The sequence below is a fragment of the Carettochelys insculpta genome, chromosome 21, assembly GCF_033958435.1.
Source record: "Carettochelys insculpta isolate YL-2023 chromosome 21, ASM3395843v1, whole genome shotgun sequence".
Taxonomy (NCBI): domain Eukaryota; kingdom Metazoa; phylum Chordata; order Testudines; family Carettochelyidae; genus Carettochelys; species Carettochelys insculpta.
In genome coordinates, this window is record NC_134157.1 from 19,294,221 (window position 1) to 19,314,276 (window position 20,056).

At 57.1% G+C, this 20,056-nt stretch overlaps 1 protein-coding gene across 2 annotated transcripts in view; it reads right to left on the reverse strand.

The window, feature by feature from the left end:
* Positions 1-31: 31 nt before the first annotated feature.
* Positions 32-20,056, reverse strand: part of GPSM1 (G protein signaling modulator 1) — a 168,177-nt gene continuing 148,152 nt past the window's right edge. For both annotated transcript variants that reach the window (XM_075015164.1, XM_075015163.1), the window contains exons 12-14: positions 10,849-11,011; positions 5,465-5,673; positions 32-3,195 (exon numbers count right to left, since the gene is read on the reverse strand). In XM_075015164.1, coding sequence (XP_074871265.1) covers positions 3,016-3,195; positions 5,465-5,673; positions 10,849-11,011 — 552 coding nt within the window. In that variant the 3' untranslated portion in view covers positions 32-3,015. The remainder of the gene's footprint in view (positions 3,196-5,464; positions 5,674-10,848; positions 11,012-20,056) is intronic.

The following is a 20,056-nucleotide window of genomic DNA, read 5'->3' on the forward strand; positions in this document are numbered from 1 at the left end:
CCCCCCCCCCCCCCCCCGCACAGCTGGTGCATGGATCTCTGCCGGCTCTCTGCCAGCTCAGCTCTGGGGCTGCTCTCAGCTCCACAAACAAGAGCCACCTGCTTGGGATGGAAAGCTGAAAGCTGGCGCCTGCTGGGGGCAGAGTGGGAAAATCCTGCAGTGGAAGAGGCTGGGGGTGCAGGTCGCTGTTCCCCTTGGCTGGCCACTGACCAAGCCCAGCTCTGACCTCACTGCTTTGCTGAGCGGCTGCCAGGTGTTCCTGCTGCCCAGACGTCTCAATAACCAAGTCTGGCCTGAGGGGTGTGTGCTGTCCAATGGCTGACTCAAGGCAGCTGCAGTGGGCCAGGGACCGTGCAGCCACCCAGGTCCATCCTGCGTCTCCACTGGCACTTGGAGCACCAGCCCGGGTGAAAGCAGAGCCCAGGCACCAGGCCACCAGAAGGGCTTCAACGGCTGTCGCTTCAGGTGGGGGCCTGGATTTGAACCAGTGTGGTGCTTGGGCTGGCTGGTCAGGGGCCACACCTAGGGGAAGGGAGGCCAGGCTGGGAGCTGGTGCAGTGACTGGCCAGTGAGGTCCAAGCTGGCCCTGAATGTTTGTTCGTGGCCATCAGCCTAACCTCGGGCTGAGCCACTCAGGTGGAGAGCGGCTGCTTCTAGACTCCGCAGCTCACTGCCCCCCTGCAGCCTGCCTCCCGGGGCAGCTTCTCCGCTTGTTTGTAACCGCCCGGTGGGAAAGACTGGGCCACACCTGGTCCCTTGTCGCTAAACACTTACCTGTGCCATTGCCCGTGGCTGGGAGAGCCCATTTGTGCTCCCCAGGAGCCCTGGCACCAGGGCTGGGTTTTTCAACCGACTGCCCAAAGCTTTGAGCGAGACCCCACAGCAGGGAGCTTGTAAGCACCTGCTTAAATGCAGCATGTGCATCCTGCAGGCAGGGCTGCAGGAGCTCTGAACGCCACCCCAGCGCCTGGCTGGGCACACCAAGCCCAACCCAGGGGCTGCTGCGTGCTAGTGATGCAGTAGAACGTTCCTGTGGGCTTGGGTGTTTGGACCACAAACATTTATTAAGCACGCGCCTCTCCTCCCCGCAAGCCCTATGTGTTTCTATATATTAATTCATTTGGCAGATTATTTTTTTAAAGGAAAAACCCAAGTACCTGGCGGGTTGAAATCCGCCCCCCCCACCCCCGCTTAAAATGTCCTTAGCAAATGCACATGTAAAAAATAAATAAGCTCATACATTCAAGTATATGGCAAATACGTCACACGTCCGCAAGCTGGCCAGTCGGCTACCAGTTTGGGGCCAGGCCTGGCGGGGCAGGTACAAATCCGCAGCAGGTGGTGATGTCTCGACGGCAGGAGACCTGCAAGGGAGCCCCTCTGACCGACTCCAAGCTGGCTGTGTTACACAGAGGACCTGGTGGCCCCCCTGCACAGCTCCTTGGCAGTGCTCTTTGTATTGGTAGCTCCATGCAGCAAGACCGAGGGTGACCGTACCTGCTGCCAGCGCGGCGCTCTACCCATGTCAGTACATGGCTGGGCAGGTGAGCTAAGTGCCCTCCCGGAGCTTTTCCAGCCAGGCCACTCCGGCGAGAGATCCGGCGTTGTCAGTCGCTGGTGGGTCCAAGCAGGAACCGGTGCAGCCTGTCTTTCAGCCCTGTCGGGCCCAGCTGGTGCGGCAGTGCAAAGGGGCACCTCCATGCACTAAAAGTGGGGGCCGGCGAGCCCCCTTCAGTGAGGGCTCAGATGAGTTGGTTGCAGTCTGTGAAAGTGACAAGCCGTCACCTCCTTGGGGTGCCCCTGGGGCTTTCAGCAGCTGCTGTTGAAAGCCTGCAGCCATGATCCCACTGCCCACCCCCTCACCCGCGGCAAGGGCTGTCCCCTGTGTGTTTCTATAGGGCCTACCCCATGCGGTGTCTTACTGCGCTGTAGGCCCCTAGGTACTACGGTAAGAGAAATGGGTCCTTCAGCCCTGGGGCTGCAGGCAGGGCTGTAGACGCGATTCAGGTGGGACAGATGAACCCCGTTCCTTTACAACCCCGCAGCAGCTGTGTCTCTGGGCCGGCGAACAGTGCCAGTCCTGGGGCGCTCCCTGCACAACAGGCAGCAAACCATGTTCTAGCCCCTCCTGCTGCAGCCGTATGAGTCCGCAGTGGGCTGGGCCAGGGCTCGCTGTTAAACCACAGCCAGGAGCGCTTTCACACAGCTGGCAGGGGCCATTGCCCAGTACAGGGCGCTCCTGGTTCACGGTGGCCAGCTCCACGCCTGTGTTCCTGCATCCCTTGGTAATGACCCTGCGGCATGGCCCCATGGGCCCCCACAGAGGGCCAGGCCCGTGCTGGCTGCAGAGAACATTGGGGCGACCGCCATGCTGCTGGTTTTGGCAGGGAGGCTCTGCCAGGAGTGTGGCAGCCCCAGGGACATACAGCAGCTGAGCTGGCCTTGCTCTGTGGCGTGGGAGAAGCGCCAGGGTAAAACTCCACCGTGCAGGCCAGCCCTTCAGCTGCCAGGGCCCCAGCCAGCACCGGGACAGGCTGGCCAGGGGAGGGTGGCACCCAGAGAAAAGCCAGGCGGCCTCGCATGCTGCCTGTGGCAGAAGTGGAATACTCGTGGCAGTGGGGCCCACAGCATCCTCCAGAACTGCAGGAGGGCAGGGTCCGGCTGTACACTCTGCCCCTCCAGCTTCCCCACTGTGGCGTCCCAGCCGCTGGCAAAGGGCCCCAGCTGCCTGGAGCGCAATAGGGAGGTGAAGTTGCGCCCAGGCACTGCTGGGGGGGCGCCACTTCCCGGGCAGTGCCCCAGCCAGGCCCTGGCAGCTGGAGGACAGGCCTGGTTTGCCTGACAAAAGCCCCAAGCTGTCCCCGAAAGACCCCTGCCGAAAGCAGCAGGAACCCCACCTCTCCCACCACACATGCCCCTTCGCTGGGCAGGGCTGCTCCTCCCGGGGGCGCGGCTGCCCTGGAGCAGCCAGGGAGTCTTTAAACAGACGCCGCTGTCCTCAAAGCCCCCCAGGCCTTAGCTGGAGCTGGGGCGCCGCTGCTGCTCCTCCTGGGCTGAAGCCAGGTCCACGCGCTGCTCGTCCATGCGCTTGGCCTGGACGCGCTGGATGAGGCTGAAGAAGTCTTCGTCGGGCATGGTGGGGCCGCGGGGGATGGCGTCCGGCGGAGCGCAGCGCTGGTCGTCGATCCGCGATGACTGGTGGGGCCGAGGGGGAGAAATGGGCGTGAGAAACGGCCCCCTGAGCGCAGGGGCAGGAGAAGTGCTCCAGGGCTGGCTGTAGCCTGGGAGGGGATGGGGGCGGGGGGGACTGTGAGCTGCCGGGGGCTGGCTGTGGGGGGGGGGGGGGGGAGGGGGCTGTGAGCTGCCAGGGGCTGGCTGTAGCCTGTTGTGGGTCGGGGGGGACTGTGAGCTGCTGGGGGCTGGCTGTAGCCTGTTGCGGTGGGGGGGACTGTGAGCTGCCGGGGGCTGGCTGTAGCCTGTTGGGCGGGGGGGGCCTGTGAGCTGCCGGGGGCTGGCTGTAGCCTGTTGTGGGGGGCGGTGGGAGACTGTGAGCGGCTGGGGGCTGGCTGTAGCCTGTTGTGGGGGGCGGTGGGAGACTGTGAGCGGCTGGGGGCTGGCTGTAGCCTGTTGCGGTGGGGGGAGACTGTGAGCTGCCGGGGCTGGCTGTAGCCTGTTGCGGTGGGGGGAGACTGTGAGCTGCTGGGGGCTGGCTGTAGCCTGTTGCGGTGGGAGACTGTGAGCGGCTGGGGGCTGGCTGTAGCCTGTAGTGGGGGGGCGGGGGAGACTGTGAGCTGCCGGGGGCTGGCTGTAGCCTGTTGTGGGGGGGCGGGGGAGACTGTGAGCTGCCGGGGGCTGGCTGTAGCCTGTTGTGGGGGGGGCAGTGGGAGACTGTGAGCTGCCGGGGGCTGGCTGTAGCCTGTTGTGGGGGGGGGGGACTGTGAGCTGCTGGGGGCTGGCTGTAGCCTGTTGTGGGGGGGCGGGGGAGACTGTGAGCTGCCAGGGGCTGGCTGTAGCCTGTTGTGGGGGGGCGGGGGAGACTGTGAGCTGCCAGGGGCTGGCTGTAGCCTGTTGTGGGGGGCAGTGGGAGACTGTGAGCTGCCGGGGGCTGGCTGTAGCCTGTTGTGGGGGGGGGGGGGACTGTGAGCTGCCAGGGGCTGGCTGTAGCCTATTGTGGGGGGGGGCGGGGGAGACTGTGAGCTGCCGGGGGCTGGCTGTAGCCTGTTGTGGGGGGGCGGGGGAGACTGTGAGCTGCCAGGGGCTGGCTGTAGCCTGTTGTGGGGTGGGGGCGGGGGAGACTGTGAGCTGCCGGGGGCTGGCTGTAGCCTGTTGTGGGTGGGCGGGGGAGACTGTGAGCTGCCGGGGGCTGGCTGTAGCCTGTTGTGGGGGGCGGTGGGAGACTGTGAGCTGCTGGGGGCTGGCTGTAGCCTGTTGTGGGGCGGGGGGGGGGACTGTGAGCTGCCAGGGGCTGGCTGTAGCCTGTTGTGGGGGGGCGGAGGAGACTGTGAGCTGCCGGGGGCTGGCTGTAGCCTGTTGTGGGGGGGCGGGGGAGACTGTGAGCTGCCGGGGGCTGGCTGTAGCCTGTTGTGGGGGGCGGTGGGAGACTGTGAGCTGCTGGGGGCTGGCTGTAGCCTGTTGTGGGGGGGGGACTGTGAGCTGCCAGGGGCTGGCTGTAGCTGTTGCGGTGGGGGGAGACTGTGAGCTGCTGGGGGCTGGCTGTAGCCTGTTGTGGGGGGGGGCGGGGGAGACTGTGAGCTGCCGGGGGCTGGCTGTAGCCTGTAGTGGGGGGGCGGGGGAGACTGTGAGCTGCCAGGGGCTGGCTGTAGCCTGTTGTGGGGGGGCGGGGGAGACTGTGAGCTGCCGGGGGCTGGCTGTAGCCTGTTGTGGGGGGGCGGGGGAGACTGTGAGCTGCCGGGGGCTGGCTGTAGCCTGTTGCGGTGGGAGACTGTGAGCTGCCGGGGGCTGGCTGTAGCCTGTTGGGGGCAGGGGGGACTGTGAGCTGCTGGGGGCTGGCTGTAGCCTGTTGGGGGCAGGGGGGACTGTGAGCTGCTGGGGGCTGGCCGTAGCCAAACGGGGTTGCCCCAAGGAGCTGGCAAGGGGGCACAAGAATCCCGCCCAGGAAGGAGGGGGAGCTGAGCCCAAGGGGCAGGAAGGGCTTTTCAGCCGGCTTTGGCGTGAGCCCAGCGGCAGTGGGCCAGCCTCCCAGTATGCGGCACAGCCTGGGCACAGCCTCAGCCCACCACAAGGCAGGTGTGCCTCAGGGACTAGCACAAGGCCTCGCTGGCCCCCTGCCTGGCCAGGCTGCAGGCCCAGAGGATGCTGGGCCCTTGGCCGCTCTCGGCCCAGGTTCGTACGCGGCTGTGCCCTGTTTGGGAGTGGCCCGGGGTGCATTCCCCAGCGCAGCAGGCAAGCGGGTGCCGCCCTGCCCTGGCGCTGTCCCAGGCCGAGTGGAAGCAGCAGCGCCTACCTGGCACTTCATGAGCATGTTGAAGAACTCGTCCCCGGGCTCCTGGGCCTCGCCCTCCATGCGCAGGTGGCCCAGGTTGTTGTGAGTGATGCGGAGGCCGGGCAGGCTGCCCACACTGGCCCGCTGGTCGTCCAGCCGCCGGCTCTGGGAGCTGGCGATGAGATCAAAGAACTCCTCCGTCTGCGGCGACGCCATCAGCGAGGTCTGAGCTGCAGTGGGAGGGAGCACACCAGTGTCAGCACAGACAGGACTTGCGGCGCAGCCCTTCAGCTGCAACAGGCTGCTCCCTCACCCCGAGCCAGGCCGCCTGAGCTGGTCTGGGTGGTGGGGCTGCTTCGGATGGGTCTCATCACCCCCCTGCGCCGTGCAACGCCTGGCGGGGCTAAGCCCTCCCTGCCTTGTAAAGCACTTAGCGCCTGGGCCCTGTGAGCTCAGAGGGCCCCAGACTAACAGTGAGCAGGCAAGTGATGTGCCCATGGGCGCCCAGCTAGTCAGTGGCAGAGCTGGGATTAGAGGCAGGCTGTGGTCAGCCTCTCTCCGCAGGAAGGTGATTTAAGACGCCTTTTTTTGGTCCTACTTGATCGCTTGCCTACCCCCCCTCCACTGCCCTCTGAGCTTGCCCCCCCCCCCCCACTTCTCTGCACTGAACGGGCTCCCCTGACCCACAGCAGGAGAGAAAGCAGCAAAGAGGCCCCTTGAAAGGGATAAAAGCTGGGGCCAGTTCAGCAAACGTCACAGAAGAACTGTCCAAGACTTTGCTAGGCTAACACTGGGGCTGGCCTAGCCGCCGGCAGCAGCTCCCCTTACCAACACGCAGTGCCGGCCAGCACCCCAGGTCGGCACCTGCGTGCCGAAATCAGCACGCTCCGCAGCTGTTCCAGAGCTGTCTGTCCGCCTGCGTGTGATTGCCGCGCCTAGGGAGAGCAGCCGGCTGGTGCTGTGAACTTCCTCGCAACAGTGCCCCACAACCCAGCTGGGCTGGAGCTGCTGTCGCCCTGGCAAGCAGTGAGCTCCTGCAAGACACACTGGCTGGTGGGACCATGTGCGGAGAAGACAGGAAGGCTGTTTGCAGCCTGAACGGCGGCCTGGGGAGGTGCAGCTAGTGGTTCTCTGTGGCATTAAAATACCCTTTTAGAAGAGCAGTGGGGTCGATGGCCTTGACTGACACAACATCAATAAAGTCTAGACCGCGTCAGTGCCTCCCGGGACCCACGGCTCCGTGAGTGCACATGAACGCCAGGCAGCCAAGCGGAACGGCAAGAACTCTGCCCCAGAGGAGGCTGCACTGAAGGCGCAGGACAGGCTATTCATTGCACTTGGCCCATTGATTAGATTAGACTAGGAAAGCGCTGCCTCATGGCCGTGGCCTCCCAGGGAGGTCCCACATCTCTAGCGCACTCACTGCATTGCCAGCCCTCAGCCTGTAAAGTCATGTGAGCAAAAACCGTACCCTGCTCCTGGCCCCTGACCCATGCGACCTGGCCATCAGCCCCGCCCTCCTGTGCAGCTGCTGCAGCACTGTGCATTCCCCAGCACAGCCATTCCCACGGTCTCCTAGCAAATAGCGCTGCTGCCTCACTTGACCCCCCCTCCAGATCAAGCAAGTTATATTTGCCTCCTGCTGCCCGGGCTGTGTTGCAAGGCTGGTGTGGTACTGCTCTAGCACCATGCAAAGGCTTAGACATGCAGCATTCTAGGCTTTCAGCCCCGTGCGGGCTCTTGGCACCCATACGCTGCTGTCCCTACCAGCAGCGAGCGCTCGCTGGCGGCGGCTGGCCAGGAGAGCAGACGACTGCAGCGGGGAGTTTCCCAGCCCAGCAGGGCATCTGCTTCCAGTCGCCATCAACGTTGGCACAAGCACCCTCTGAAACCCGACACAGACGAGCGGTTCTGCCGTGAGATCTGCCAGCTCACAACACGTCTTCTGACTTCCCCGGAACAACCTTCCCAATGGCAGTGCCGATGCCAAGTCAGTTGATGTGCCATAATTATAGTGAACCGTGGAGGAACCTGTTTGAAGAATCATTTTCTGCCTTCCTCATTATTAAGCCTAATTTCAGGATCCAGGGGCTGGAGAGTTCCAAGTAGGTGGAATTAGAGACTGTGCTTGTAATTGACTCTCAATTCCCTGGGAGCTGGAGTGGCTTTCTAAGCTGCACTCCGACGGCCTCCTCCCAGACACCCCGTGTAATTACAAGGGCAGGGGGCTATAGTTACAGGCCCTGGAATAAGCAAGGTGCTAGGAGAGGTGAGTGATTCATCAGGCAGCTCATCCCTTCAGTGCACCCCAGACAACACTCTCCTTTCAGGTCCAGGGAAGAGACGGCATTTGCCTGGGCAACGGCTGCGAACGTTTGGTCCATCACCAGGCCGAGGGACCGGCCTCCCAGAGCGTGCTTGAGGAAAGCACAGGCGGAGCCTGGTGCCAGAGCTGGCTGTCCACCTGCACGTCTTTGGGAGCTGAAGCGCAGGTCAAACTCCACCGATCTACCTGGGCGCAGCGCCAGTGGCTTCAGCGGAGTTTTGCCCTTTTATGCCAGTGGAGATGGTGAGCCGTGACTTCCCACCACCTTCCTTGCAAGCCTCCAGCGCAAGGCTCCCATCCAGCTTGGGTGCACACACTCTAATGCCACCTCAGGGTTAAGGTGCCCCCCCATCAGAGATCAGCACGCACTGACAACTGGCACAGCATTTCCTGGAGATGCTGGGGCAGACAGTGCCCCATGGCCAGAGACTGGTGCTCCGGGTGAGGGGCTGGGCTCTGCCTGGGCGTATGCTTGTGGGAACCGGGCTTGGGGGAAGCGGAGGGGTGCACTGCAAACTCAGCCAGCGGCCCAGTGTGCTGGCTTACGTCCCTAGGCCTAAGTGCAGACTTATTGTGCTGCCAATGCCCCTCGCGCCTGGCCTGACAGGGTCTGGATGGCATATTTGGCATTGCTGTGAACCTCACAGAGGAGGCTTTTCAAACCCTAGACTCCAAGGGCTGGAAGAGAGCTCAGGAGATCAGCAAGTCCAGCCCCCGGCCCAAAGCAGGGCCAACCCCAACTACATCATCCTGGCCAGGACTTCATCGAGCCAGGACTTAAACACCTCTTGGGATGGGGATTCCACCACCTCTCTAGGTAACACATCCCAGTGCTTCACCACCCACATGGTGAAATAGCTTTTTTCCTAATAGCCAACCTACACCCCTCCCTCTGTAACTTCAGACCATGGCTGCTGGTTCTGCCATCCACCTCTACTAAGAACAGCCTCTGTAGAGCCCCCCCTCAGGAAGTTGAAGGCTGCTATGAAATCCCCCCCTCACTTTTCTCTTCTGCAAACTAAATAAGCCCAAATCCCTGAGCCACTCCGCTAGGTCATGTGCTCCAGCCCCCAAGGATGGGCAAAAGCAAACAAAAGACACCTGCCATGAAACTGCTAAGTTGCAAAACCAGAACCAACATCCAGCAGTCCCAGGAAAACAGCGCGGTGGTTCCTCTTTGCCGCTGGTTTGGAATTAAACATCCCCCCATAGTGTAGACATCCAAACACGCTGATGCGGGGTAAACAAAGGGTACTCAGTTAATAACTCAAATAGAAAGTGGAAACGGCCAGTTTTACCGGCTCTGTGAGTGAGCAAAGTAATTAACCCGCCGTGTGCCGGACTCGCGCTTTTATCGAGTATCTGCTCTTGTCAGAGAATCCTAGAACACTAGAACCGGAAGGGACCTCGAAGGGTCATCGAGTCCAGTCCCCTGCCCTCATGGCAGGACCAAGCACCATCCAGAGTCTTTAGGCCATCCCTGATAGGTGTCGCTCTGAGCTGCTCTTACATATCTCCAGTGATGGAGATTCCACAGCCTCCCTTGGCCATTTGCCCTTAGAGCCGCCTGTCACAGAGGTGTGGAATACGTGATGGTCTCAGCTTCCATTTAAAATGAGAAGCAAAGGGCAGAGCCTCAGAAGGGATTGATTTCAATCATACTTCGGTGCCTAAATACCTCTGAGGTTCTGGGCCAAAGCTTTGAGCTAACTGGGTTGCGGAGAAAAGCGAGGACACACAAAGGCTCAGAAATCAGGAGCCAAAGCCACAAGCCCCGCCCCCCCCCACCTTCACATATTTATTAACAAATCCTGATTTTTAATCCAGCCTCCTGCTCCTGAGGTCCAACTCCTGGGCTTGCAACACCTGGGCTGATGGCGATATCGAAATGGCTTAAAAACCGCTGCTGTCTAATGCTCCCTCGACTGTAGCTCTCAGCACAGCTGGGCAATGCAGCTGGTTTCCGGACTGGAAACGAAACGCGCGTATCTATGAAAACGATGGGCACATCCATCCAGTCTATTTTTAGGGGGGAAAAAGCCGCCTGTCTCGGAGCCAGTTTGCTCTGCTTGTCACAACAGTGCTTCACTTTTCCAGCCCGGTTTAGGTCTCGCTGCTGCATGCATGTCATGCCAGCTGTGTATTCCTCGGGAATTCCACCTCACAGCTCATGCCTCTGCCTTCTTAGGGATGCCAGGTGGCTTTTCTTTAATCATCTTATATGTTTGGGCCAAAGTGCATAGTGTGATCAAAAGCACCACAGAAGTGCCTCTTACAGTGAAGAGTTGGATACTTGTCTTTTTACCCGTTGTTGCTTCCTGACCACTGTTTCAACACAACAGCTCGTCACAGCCTTAAAAATGGCCATGAAACTATACCAGTCCAGGCCCCCTGGTGCCCTGCCTAGCCTTACTAGGTTAATATCTCAACCATCTAATTTCCATATCGTTTATCTACTTATTCATACAGCTAGCTATGATCTTCCCCGCCCCATTATCCATCTATATGTGCTCTGGTGTGTCTATCTCTCCAGCATCTCTCATCACACTACTGAAGTTCTGAACAAAACTCAGAAGCACAAAAACCAAATGACAACGCCAATGAAAAAAAAAACAGACAAGCCTCCTTTTACTTGCCCATCAAAAATATGGCACATGCCCCGGGCGTGCCAGCAAATAGCATCTTGCAAGGCTTCCTTAACAGTGAATAATACGCAGCGCTTACAGTGCTTTTTCTCCAGCTCAGGAAAGAGTATTGTCAAACCCACACATAAGAAAGTCAGGTGTCAGGTGCTCAAAATCATGAGCTTGGCTTAAAATATCATGGGGATAAAGATTTATCTCTCTATATTAGGGCTCTTTTTATTGTGGTCCTTCAGCCAACGGGGCTCATCTTTTCAAGCTTTTCTCTGGAACCAGGAAATTTGCACTGAGATTCTCACATGATCACCTGACTCCAAGAGCTCGCAATTTAAAAGAAAAAACCACCACCTATTGTAAAACTCATGACAAATTCACAAGAACTGGCAACACTGCAGACATGCCATTACCCTCATAAACAGGACCCCCGAAGTGCTTACAGATTCTTTCTTCCAGGGCAGGCATGGAGGTGGCAGCAGCCTCGGCAGCAGCCTCTGTTTGGCATTCTTCTAGCGGACAGCGCTGGTCGTCCATTCGGCTGCTTTGGAACTTGCTCAGCAGGTCAAAGAAGCATTCCTCGTCTGATGCTGCCCGGTTGATTTTCTGCAAAGAAGACCAAAAATAGAAAAAGTCAAGCAACCAAAAGCCACTCCTTGTATACGCCTCTGTTGACTTACATGTATAAGTTTCCTGCCCTAGGCCAAGCAGAGGCTAGATTCCCTGCTGCTCAGTGCTGCAGAGTGGAGTTGTTAGAGAGGGTCTGTGCTATTTGATTCTCTGCTTGGCTCCACCCCCAGCCACAGGATAGGTTAGAGCAGTCTGGGGGCTGCTCTAATTTGCACCAACTGGCAACAATCTTCAAAGGACCATCCACCTCTCCTTTCCTCCCCCAGTTCACTCCTTGGCTGGGGCTGTGAGGGGGCAAGGCATAGAAAGTGCCTCTGTTCCTCAGGCAGACACCACAGCCCCCCATCAGTATCAACCAGCAGCTGGGGCGAGTGGATGGTTTCCACCTAAGCAATGCAAAGGGAGCAGAGCTCTGGGATTCAAGGGGGATCCACAGATTCCCCTCCACCCTGCTCATTGCCCACCTGTACAAAGGCAGCTCTTTTCCAGCGCAGGTGCCCTCCCAGCTGTGCAGCTGCACTGTCTTTCCATCCTCTCCCACTCTGGCTAGTCTTCTCCCGGCATTTCCATTGGGGTCTGCCTCCAACAGAAAGAAAGACCAAACCTTCCCCTGACTGCACACAGACAGGCAGTTATCCCCCTGCCCAGGGGTTACTAACAGGGAGCACTTGCAAAGGCCCACGTGTTCCATTTGTGGGGAGCCATTTGGTTCAATAATTCACTCACATTCACGCTGACCCTGGGAAACCCTGGGCACCTTCCACGCTGCCTTTGGCTGGGGCTCCGTTTCTCATTACCTGTGGGGCTCCTAGCAATGGGGAAACAAGCCTCATTGTCCAATAACCTGTCCTGGTACGGAGCCCCCTGCACGTGCGGCCCGGTTCCCTCCTGACCCCTCGTGCTTGTGCTGTGGCTGGTTCTGAGAGGAAGGGATTCCCTGGCCTTGCAGGGGACAGGGAGAGGTACCAGTGTGAAAGACAGCAGAGGCAGAATGGAGCAGAGCCAGCCCGCGGAAAGTCTAATATCCTGGGAAGAGAAACTGAGCTGGACCTCAGAGGGTGATGTGGAAAACTGGCGAACAGGATGGCTCACAGAGAATTACACAGAACTCCCTTCTGGTGTTTTGCTGCCATCTCCATCCTTGTCCTTTGCAAGTGCCACAGCCTCGTATGCGGGGACAGCCAGCGCTCCTCTCAGAACCTCACTGCCCTAAAGATCTCCCCAGTTGACACTTCCAAGCATCCTTCCTTCGTTCCTGTTATGCACAGGGGGCTCCTGGTTAGAACAGTCACTGGGCTGCAAATGCCACTCAATTACCGCTCGTTAGGCAAACAATTCCCCCAGGAGAGCCCCAAATGAGCCCCTGGCACCAGGCAGAGATATAGTTAAGCCATGTTTGCTTCCAAAGCCTCCATGCACAAGCCCTGTGGCGTGCCCAGTTCCAGGTCAGACAGATGTGTTTTGTATGCCATTACGATCACGCTGTGCTAATGGAGTAAACACAGAGTCCCCTCTCTGGCTCAGCCAAAGGCGTTGTAAGCAGCAGATTGCTCTGAATTACTCAGAACTGGATGTAAAATTAGAAAACAAGAAGAGAGGCATCTGCCAGGCTCTCGAGGGCTCCGACTGTGCAGGGGATCTGGTGCAGTCACACAACCAAGTCCAATGCTACAGGAAGCCATGCATAAAACCAGTGGATGTGGATGAATCTCTGGTATCCACTCCGTGGCCCATGTGCAGGGCCCTACAGTCACAGGATAGTAAAAATTGGCTAGTTAAATGTGACATTTCAGGGTATTCTCATGGCAGAAAGGATTGGGTGGAGGAAGGCTGAAAGAATGGCCTGGGATGGCATTGCCACCCTTTTACTTTTTGGGGGGGGCGTATTCAGTCTCGAGATAGTGGGCAGCCAGCTGTGCTATTGCTCCACAGTGCAACACCCAGCTGGCGATTTATTCTTTATTGCACGAGCGGAGCCTTCAGACAGCCCATCAGAGAGCACGGAAGGCTTTGTTGATTTTTAGCCTTTGCAGTCTACAGCTTACAACGCACCTACAGCCACCAGCTCCTTTCTCTTCACAGCGTCCCTCTGAGGCAGGGTAGGTCTGAGCCCTATTTTACAGACTGCAAAGCAGAGGGATCAAGTGACTTGACCAAGATCACACAGTGGGTTACTAGCAGAGCCTAGAATAGGACCAGGCATCCTGGCACCCAGTCCTCTGCTCTGCTCACTAAAATATGCGTCTCTCCTAGAATCTGACGTATACACGGAAGTAAAGCACTAACACTCCCAGGTTAGAAGACATTATGTCATGTCAATACTTTGAGTGTAAACAACAACTGGAACTCCCCTATATCAGATCAACAGGCCCAGGACTACAACTCAACATCCTGAGCGCTGGGAATCAAGGTTTTTTGGGTTTCCATTCCCAGATCTGTCACTGCTTTGCTATGTGACCACATGCGACTTGCCAGGCCTCAGTTTATCCTTCTGTGAGGTGGGGTTAATGTCACCGACCTCCTGGGGCATTGTGAGTAAAGATGGGTGACGTGCATTTGTTGTTTAAGTTGTTGTAAGAGTTTTAAGATGGGCTTGCTCCAGTCGTGCTCATGCCCCTAGTGCTTAGTTTCTGGGAACGTGCAGGTGATGCGGCTTCCCTCGTACAAACGTTTGTAGGAAACAAATCTCCAAGATAGGGTTGATCCTGCTGTGGGCAGGGGGCTGGACTCCATGACGTCCTGAGGTCCCTTGCTACCCTAGGATTCTATGACTCTATAGGGGGCCAGGCCAGGCTGTGAGGAAGTAGATTTTCAATCAATACACACACAGGAATTAACTGTAATGATCCCCTAGGAGGATCGTCAGCAGGTGTGGAGGGTAGACTCATGCATGGCTTTAGGAAAGGCCTGGGGACCCTAGCCAAAGGAGAGGTGCCGTAGACACTGTTAGTTCTTGAGTGAAAGCAGTCGCTCTGTCCTTGCAGACAGGGAATAAATGCACAGCCATTGCCAGCTGCTGGTGGAGAGAGACACCTGATTAGTCAAATACACTCCCCATTACCGACAATTCACACTGCTCTGGCTGCGAGGCTGCGGTGGCGTTTGAGCGAGTGCTTTGAGATCCTGCTGTGAATGGTGCCATGTCAGCAGAGAGCTTCTTTCTTGCCATAAAGACAAGGTCCCTCCTTCTCTATTTTATTTCCATCTGAAACCCATGTAGGGAATCACAGCCTCTCCTGGCCAGGCTCTTTGGCACTGCTTCTCCGGGCTGTGCTGGGCCGCAGGTGCATGTTCAGATAAATGATGAGCCGCTCCAAAGAAAGGCCCCCTCTGCTGTCTGGAAGGCTCATTTATCATCTCCTTGCCGGGCGTCCTGAGAGCAGTCGCTGGGGAATGGGCAAGGACATCTCAGCCACAGATTTTGATGGAGGCTTATTGATACAACAGCTGCGGAAGCATCCAGCTCATTTTTCTTCCTTAGGGTACGTTAAGAAGCTGCGTATGCAAGGTCTAGTTTAGGGCTGAAAGAGCCCAGGAGCTGGGGACCAAACCCAAAGGCTGTGGCTACACTTGCGCTCCTCTTTCGAAAGAGGCATGCAAAAGAGGGAAATGGAAATGCAAATAAGGTACAGATTTACATATCTAGCACCTCATTTGCATATTCTTCTTTCAAAGAAGAAAAGCAGTGTAGCTGCGGCTCTTTCAAAAGTAAACCCCATCATAAAAAATGGGAAGAAGGGGGGGTCTTTCGAAGGGGGGGAGGTCCTTTCCGAAGAGCTGTGTCTATACTGCATTTCTTCTGTCCAAAGACCCTCTTTTGAAAGAAGAATATGCAAATGAGGAGCCAGATAAGTAAATCTGCACCTCATTTGCATTTTCCATTTCCCTCATTTCCATGCCTCTTTCGAAAGAGGAATACAAGCGTAGACACAGCCAAATGGTTTGGGCTGTATTAACACCCATGACCACAGGGAGTATGGAGGGCGCCATTTTGAAGCACAGTGGCCATTTTACTCTACAAAATGGCATCCTCTGAACACCCATGACTGTGACCCTTTCCCTGGCCTGGCCCACCAGGGTCCAGCTCGCTCCCTGGTTCCTTGTCCAAGGCCAATCAGGAGGTTGTGCTGAGTGAACCAAGCACTCAGGGTACAGTCAGGTTGTCATCAGAGAGGTGCTGGGAGCGCATGGCGCACCAAGGAGAGGGTTAGATGCTAGTCTGCCGTGGGAGGGCCAGGACGGAGGCAGGAGGAGTCGCTAAAGGAGAGCTAACGGGATGATGGATGCTTACGAAAGAGAAGAGAGAAAACCACCGGCTTGTACCAGCAACAAGCAGAAGCTCCCCCATCCCATCCCGCCAGTGTCCTGCGAGCCTGACCTGCATCACTGGCTTTTCCCCTGCCTTGCCTGCGAACACCAACCCTGGCCTGCCCCTCTCCCTGCTAGCCCAGCCCTGGATCCCAGAATGGCTCACCCGAGCACATCTCCACCTCTGAACCTGCCTGGCCTTTCCCTTGCTGTCCTACCACACCACGCCCCTGGCTCTTCCAGGCCATGACTGCTCACCCACACCAGGCACAACATCCCCCCCTACCCCGTCCCAGTCCTGGGCCTTGATTGCATGGTGGCTGCCAGTCACCTGAAAGGGGGGCAATGCTTTTGTGTCACAAATTGTTCAGTCGAAGCTCATTTTTTCACACCATGGTGGAACCTGAACTCAGCTCGCTGGAGTTCAAGGCATCACATTGCTTAATTTTAATTCCCCCCCGAGACACTTCCCTAATGTTTCCACATGTGAAGTCTGAGTCCTTCTCTGGGCCACATGCTAGTCCCAGGGCCACCTCATTGAACTGGTGTGAGTAAGAGCAGAATTTCTTCCCCGCTTGCAATTTGGGTCATGCAATCTGATGTGGCAGAACTGCAATAAACGCAGCAAAGCCTCAATTTAAATCCCAGCAAGTGATTTCCTGGGTGCAGCTATTATTGGTTCCGAGGCTGCCTTTCCAACGCACCATTTTATTAGCAGATCAGCACATGGAAAAGGTGGGGGTTTACTCCCCTCCGCCTCCTTGATCAGCTCCCAGATTGCTAATGTTCCATTGCCTGGCCTGTTGCTAATTTTGATGATGCCCTAAATAGAAGTCAAGTGTATCTCGTCTGGTTTGCTCAGCAGAAGAGAAAATTATTTTTCTTCATTTACTGAGCCAACACCATGGCTTTAACCCCATCCTCACAATTCTCTCCTGGGAATTTTCCATCTCCTTTGAAAACAACTGAGCTGCTCTGGGTGAGAAGTGTCCTTCACCTGTTCAGAAGGGCTCTCCACTTGGCTAGCCCACACAACAAGAACTCACATGGCTTCGTCTGCTCCAGACAGGGTTCCTTCGGGGCCAGTCGGTGCTGGCGGGAGGGAACCTCAAAGCTAGATTTTTCCTCAGGAATTAGTGCATTTGCACAGAAAAAGCCGAGACAAAGTATTTTCAAATTAAAAAATATATATTCAAATGACGTCTCGCTCTCTGTTTTGTGCCTCATTTTGTTTTCAGGTGTCATCATTTTTTTATTTGTGTTATGGCTGGGGGGTCTCACAAGCTGAGTGGCCTGGGCCTTGCCAGAGCTCTGAGGGCCTGGTTCCACAAAGGAACGCCCAGCCAGGGCGTTGGGAAGATAATGTGTGTGAGCTGAGCCTCGTATCACTCAGGAGGTCCCCTCCACTAGCCAAGTTAGGAGCCCTGGGGTGGTGTCCCCCCAGTGGAAATCCCCACCCAGACCTCTCCCAACAAGCTGGTGAGTGTGATGGGGAGAGATGTGGATACACAAGGCCACCAAAGCCAAAACCATTCACAGAAGGAACAGTGATGCCTCTTTCAAAATGCCTCATGGCAGCATTCAGGGACCAAGGCAAAACCCCCCGGATGTCAATGGCTGCTGGATCGGGCCCTTGGCATCTCGTATGTGTTCAGAAACAGGCACCAGCGTCTCCCACACACTAATTTCTTTTCACCCCAGGAGGCGCTCCAGGGATGCTGAGCGCTGTTACTCTGTGGGAGCTCCAAGGAAGGGGTTTCAGTGTGTCTTCCACAAAGGGAAAGTTCCTGAGGCAGCTCCTCCACCCGGAAAACCAGACGAGGTATTTAATGAGCTGAGTGGTGCCTGTGATCAGATATTCTGCTCTCAGCCAGGCCGGTGGGCCCTGAAAGGGAGATAAACTCCAGCGGAGCTGCTCGCCAGGGACTGGAGCCTCTCTCATGCACTGCTGGAGTCTTTTGCATTGCAAAGCTGGGACCAGCTTCCAGGCTTGGCTACAAATCCATCCTCCCTGGGAGACGCACATGCCTCAACCCTCTGGCCTCACTGCTGGGCAAGTCATGCGCACTCCTTGTCTGAGTGCAAGGAAAATACAGCTTGGAACGGAGCTAAGGACAGGGCGGATGTCTGACCTGGTCCAAACAAGACAGCAGGGCCCCCTGTTCTCCTCTCAGGGAGCCTGAATTGGGAGGAGCTTTGGGGCAGCTACCCAGCAGCAGAGACCTGCCTTTGACTGGCAGCCTCAGCCCCATTCTTCTATGACTGACACTTCCATCATGACACCCAGCTGCTCCTCAGAGTGCAGAGGGGTGGATGAAACCCTGCTACCCAGGTGCCCAACAGAAACAAGGCCCCTTTCGCTGGACGACGTCCAGGCTTTGGCATACGGTTTTCCGTCCGTGACCTGCTGGCCTGTTTCATCTGCTGGTTTGTAAGCCGGGTGGAAACACCATCCAGCTGCTGTGCGGGAAATACACGGAAAAGCGACTGGGTGTCTCTGTGTCACTGCTCTCTGAGGAGTTGCAGAGATGCTGCACACCCACGACTCCTAGCAGGGGGCGCGGCCCTGCTGCCCACCGGCTCGAAGGGCTTGGGGGGCTTCTGAGACTTCCACCTTCTCAGAAGCGATTCGAAAGGGAATGAGGGTCTTGTAGAACTCCCTCCTCCTGAGGCCACTTGGCCCTGAGACGCCCCAGGCCCTTGGGATTATGATGCCACGTTCAGGCCCCACTTTGCTGGGGGACCATGCAAACACTGAGTGATAACCCGCCCAGTTCCACGCTGCTCTCGTGAGTGAAAAGCTCCATTTGGAGAACTGCTGAACTCACCTAAAATACCTGGCTCAGTGCTCTGTCTCCTGGGCCCAGGCTCTGACACGGACTGAGCCCCAGTCCCACTCCTGCCCACACACAAATCAGTTCAGCAAGCATCTGGGGCCTGAGTCTTAGGACCCTGCCGGGGGGAGGGGTCACAGCCTGATTTCTCCCAAGATTTGGTCCAAGCCCCACCATTCCGCCACGTGGAGTCACTAACTCCGCTGGGAGACCCCCCTCCAGCAATTGTGAGCCCAGGTTTATGATGTAGGAAGTGGGTCTTTGCCCACAAAAGCTGATGCTCCAAAATATCTCTTAGTCTGTAAGGTGCCACTGGACTTCTCGGTGTTGGTGCAGTGTGGACACAGGCAGGAAACGCGGGGTCGACAAGCCCAGGGCTGCAGTGTAAACATCCTCTAGAGGGCTCCAGGCTGCCCGGTGGTGAGGGCGAAAGGTTGAGAAGAAGGTCCCCTGTGTTTCAGTGCCTTGGAAAAGCTCTGGAGTGGTGGAGAGTCAGCAACCACTCAAGCACATGCTGAAGGTCAGCCATAGCACCGCTGAGGGCTTTGCTGAATCAGGGCCTTTCGGAGGAGACTTTTCCAAAGCATCCAAGAGTCCACCAGAGTCTCAGGGACTTTCACTATAACCGGTGCCTTTGACAATTCCCCTGAAGCCGGCCGTGCACAGATGCCACGACGGGGATTTTCCAAGGCTCTGCACCACCTCTGCCTCCTCTTCCACCAACGGCCGATTCCCACAGCGGCAGCATGCACCACATGCACTCTGGGGTCCCATCCACCCCATGGCCACCCCACTGCGCGGCTCTGCGAAGGGCAGCCTGCCTTTCACATGCTCACAGAGCTGCACTCTGATCACAGTGGTGGAAGCATCATCATAACCATGAGCACTGTTCTGGAGGCCCTGCAGGGCAGCTCCCAACAGCACCTCTTCGTTGGCTGGAGTCCCAAAGCACTTCCCAGAGCAATGAGTTAGACAGTGGTGCTCAGGGGCCAGGCAAAAGGAAGGACCCTCTGCTCCTGTCCAGCCAGGGAGCTCAGGATCCAGTCTGCTAAAAAAGGGAGGGCTGGGCGAAGCGATCACCTGCCTGTTGCTTGGTCCCTTCATGGAACGAAAGAGCAGGAGACAAGGCTGAAGCTCTGCAGCTGGAGAGGCTTCACCACTCCCATCGCTGCCTCCTTCTCTAGCCACCGCCCCAACCCGTTTTCCTGCCTGCTCAGCAGATCCCGATGGACAGCACAGTACGTGGCACTGATCGCAGGCCAGGCCAGCCCAACAGATCCCCAAACAAACTCCAGCAGGGCAGGGCCAGGATGAAAATTCACCTTAAACCGGGAGCAATTTGGGGAGGGGATTTTGTCTCCCTTTTTGTGCGAGGAGCACCTAGTTCATGGAGAGAGCTCCTGTAATGCCTTAAATACGTCCCAACTGCCCTGCATCCAGGAGAGGGGAGCCAGCAAGCGTGGAGAAAGGAAACAAAGAGACAGAGGGAAAAGGAACAAACAGGAAGAAGATAAACCCTGGAGGACAGTGGAAGGAGGAAAGTCATATTGTGACTCACCGACCTAACAACATCTTCCTAAGCTTGCGCAGATGTTAGGACATGCAGAGGGGGACTCGGCGTCAGGACTTCTGAGTTCTCTCCCCCACTCTGCAACTCACAATGTCGGTCATGCAGAAACAAGAGGGAGTCCTGTGGCACCTTAGACTCTAGGTAAAGTAAGTCAACCCCAGACACACAATTCCAGCTACGGCAATTGTGTAGCTAAAATCGACGTACCTGTGCTCAGCTAACTCGGCTGTCCATACTGGAGAAGTTTCTCCCATCGCCCACTTGTAGTTCTCATGTGTTGTGAGGAGTACAGAGGTCAATGGCAACCCC